This window comes from Anarhichas minor, unplaced genomic scaffold, assembly GCF_050575085.1.
Source record: "Anarhichas minor isolate MPS153535 unplaced genomic scaffold, ASM5057508v1 ptg000042l, whole genome shotgun sequence".
Lineage (NCBI taxonomy): Eukaryota > Metazoa > Chordata > Actinopteri > Perciformes > Anarhichadidae > Anarhichas > Anarhichas minor.
Window position 1 is genome coordinate 12800001 of NW_027466488.1, and position 3030 is coordinate 12803030.

The following is a 3030-nucleotide window of genomic DNA, read 5'->3' on the forward strand; positions in this document are numbered from 1 at the left end:
GAGAGGAGCGCTCTCTGAGTGCCTGAGTGAGCAGAGTGCAGCCGTCGGACACTGCACACGCCGAGTTACGCAGACGCTCGCGGTAGTCCTGCCATTTTTGGAGCTGCTCTCGGGGTGCTGTGCGACGTCTCTGAGGCCCTGAGTGAGGAGGACACAGGCTGGAAACCACACTCATGGCCCCCCCCTAACACTGCAGTCTGTACCCCCTTCCCTTCTGTGGAGATGCTCGCAGCTCTTCCCAGGAATTGAGGGCTCTGTGGCAAACCCGACCAGGGCACTGACAGCCTGGACCAGCGCCGCACTAAAGAGAACACAGCGGCTCCTCGTCAGCTCACTGGGCTGGGTTTTCACCTCTTTGACACACGCCAGGAAGGCCTGTGCCCGCTGGTGCTCATGCTCTTGACACTCAGTTTGAACTGCTCTTTAGCAAAGCGGTCCCTGGACCTCTCGCTGGCTACTGAGGAGATGTCCGTCAGATTCTTGAGGTTTGGTGGAGATGTTCTGAGGAGAGCTCGAGGAGGAGCTGGGGGGTGAGGTCTGGCAGGGGTGTGACTCGGAGGATGCCGCAGCTCTGCTCCACTTCGTGCCGGCAGGCGGGTCACCTTGTAGCGGTCCCACCAGTCCCGGCAGGCAGGGCTGAGAGCCGGGGGTCTCCACGGGCTGCCAGGTAAGCGGCGTGGGCCGAGCACTCAGTCAAAGACACCACCAGGTCGGCCACCTCCAACAGACGGTCCCCCACCTCTGTGAAGCGGCCCATGTTGAGCTGGCTCTGGATGTCGTGGGTGAGGATGGAGAGCTCTTTAGTCCTGGCGATGACTGTGTCACGGCACTGGTCGAAGGTATCTGCCACTGCCACGCCCTCAGAGGTCATGACCGGCCTGGTCTCGCTGGACAGCAGAAGGAGGTCGGCCACCAACTGCATTTTGCCCTTACATGTGTCACAGATGGAGGAGAGACGCTTCCTCTGCTGCAAGCTGACACTGGGTGTGCTGGGGGATCCCTCGCTAGCCGATTTGCCAGAGCCACCACTAGCCATAATAAGGAGGGGGGCTGGGGCGGGGGTCAAACTGCTCTTCTGGAGGGGTTCGGTTATTTATAGTTTTCTGTTGCTGCACACTGCATCTCACTGTTTAAGACATTTCCAAGATCAGCCTCACCTCCCTGCTTTCTACACACTCATTTAAATAACTGGCCAAACAGTCTTCCTTAATTTCCTTCAGAGTAAAAGTCACCAACTGTACACACAGAACATGAAGTCTCAATGTAAACATGTAGAAAGAGCTAAACTCAATGACTGCATTTACTTCTGTATGAATAACATTCCCCAGTATGAACTGTTGCGTCTCTAAAGTATACTATAATAAAAGTCTAACTATGATCGGCCTTGGTTATTAGTAATATACTATGTAACACAGTCCACCAAAATCTCCACAACTTCAGAGTAATCAGTGTAATGAGCTATATGATTTCATCTTCACTCATTTAAATGCCCTAAACAACATAATCCAAAAGTCAATATGCTCATTGTTGTCCCAGGTTTTCATGGAACAGAATAATTCACAGGTTGTTGAATTAAAAAAAGAAATCACACACAAACTGCAGTGCCACCAAGGTGCCTTCTGAAGGGCAAAGTGCAGACTGACAATCTTTAAAATGAAAAAAAATGTCAACAGCTCGTTAACTTTTGAAAGAAGAACACGTTCCCGATTGGAATGACATCTGCTGAACTGACTCTGCTATTTGTGAAACGTTAGATGTCTTTCTTGGGGTCTTTTTATGACTACAGCCAAGAACAACATCAGCTTAACATTTAGTAACTTAAATGGCTTTTCAGTCTTTTCACTATAATCGACAGAATATCATTTTGTGTCCACTCGCAGCAGAGCAAGTAGCCTGAAACAGCACCGAGACCTTGTCCGACTTGTTCCCGATGAGTTTGACCGGCCTGGCGTACTCATGCCGGTTACAAACAGGGCTCCACCCGGGCAGCTCTTCTGGACAGCGGGAAGATTTGTGTTTCCCTCCAGCACCATCATTTCATGAGTCCTCCCAAGTAAAATCCACCGAAAGGACGACTTTCCAACACAGAGCCGTCAATCCACTTTCAACCTTTTCTTTTTCAGACAGAGCCCTGGGTTAGAAGCTAGCAGTTGCTCCGGTCGCTTCGACTCCATATGCATCGTCCGTCTGTCCGCCCTCCACCTCCTCCTCCGCGTCTTAACTCGGGACCAGATATTGTATAGCCCCGCATATCTTCCGAGGGGCTTTGCTTCTCATATCCGCACCAGTCTCTGGTCTTCGAACATTTAACTCACTTGTATCGGGAGGTTCCACTGTCAACAACCTGAAGACGTAGTTGGAAGAAGTGGCCGTTATTCCCAGAGATTCAAAGTCGTGCTGCGCGCTCCCGCTACAGTACTATGAGGAAGCAAGGAGGGTGTGGTCGCGGCTGAACGGCTGCTGGACTCAGTTAAGTTGACGCAAAATAAGTTGCTCTTCGCTTAAAATACACTTTCCACCCTGTCTGTGAACTGGTTGTTGTCTCACGTCAACGAAGTGGCGAGGGAAGAATGTAGTCACACAGTAGCAGGAGGTCCGAGGAGTTTCGCGACTGCTTTTACTTTCAGGACTGGCTGCTAGTCTGCCATGAGACATCCCTATTACGTCAAGCGACCGGCTAGCCTAGCTAGCTAAAATGACATCGGAAGCTTGAGTTTTCAAAATAAAAGCAGAGATAGCTACCGCTAAGGTGCACTCATCGATATTTTGTTGTTTTAGGAACCGGGCAGAGAGTTCAGATTCTTCAATTAAAACAATAAAAAATTTAAATATGATATATATTATATAATATAATTGAACCGTTAACATTTACTGAAATGTTAACAGGAAGGTCTAATCTCACTTTTGTTGAAACAAGATTCATGTGGAAAGGGATCCAACAACATTGAAGTGATGAATTGTACTGCAATGTAATGATGGGAAAATATTCGCTTAATGTCTTGCAAATATATTCTAAAAAATACTGCCAAA

At 49.0% G+C, this 3030-nt stretch overlaps 1 protein-coding gene across 1 annotated transcript in view; it reads right to left on the bottom strand.

The window, feature by feature from the left end:
• Positions 1-2679, bottom strand: part of tlnrd1 (talin rod domain containing 1) — a 3328-nt gene extending 649 nt beyond the window's left edge. The window contains 9 exon segments of the mRNA XM_076110076.1: positions 1-97; positions 100-165; positions 168-251; positions 253-381; positions 384-503; positions 506-592; positions 594-614; positions 616-657; positions 659-2679. The exon segment at positions 1-97 is cut by the window's left edge and continues 649 nt beyond it. Coding sequence (XP_075966191.1) covers positions 1-97; positions 100-165; positions 168-251; positions 253-381; positions 384-503; positions 506-592; positions 594-614; positions 616-657; positions 659-1036 — 1024 coding nt within the window. The 5' untranslated portion in view covers positions 1037-2679.
• Positions 2680-3030: the final 351 nt, after the last annotated feature.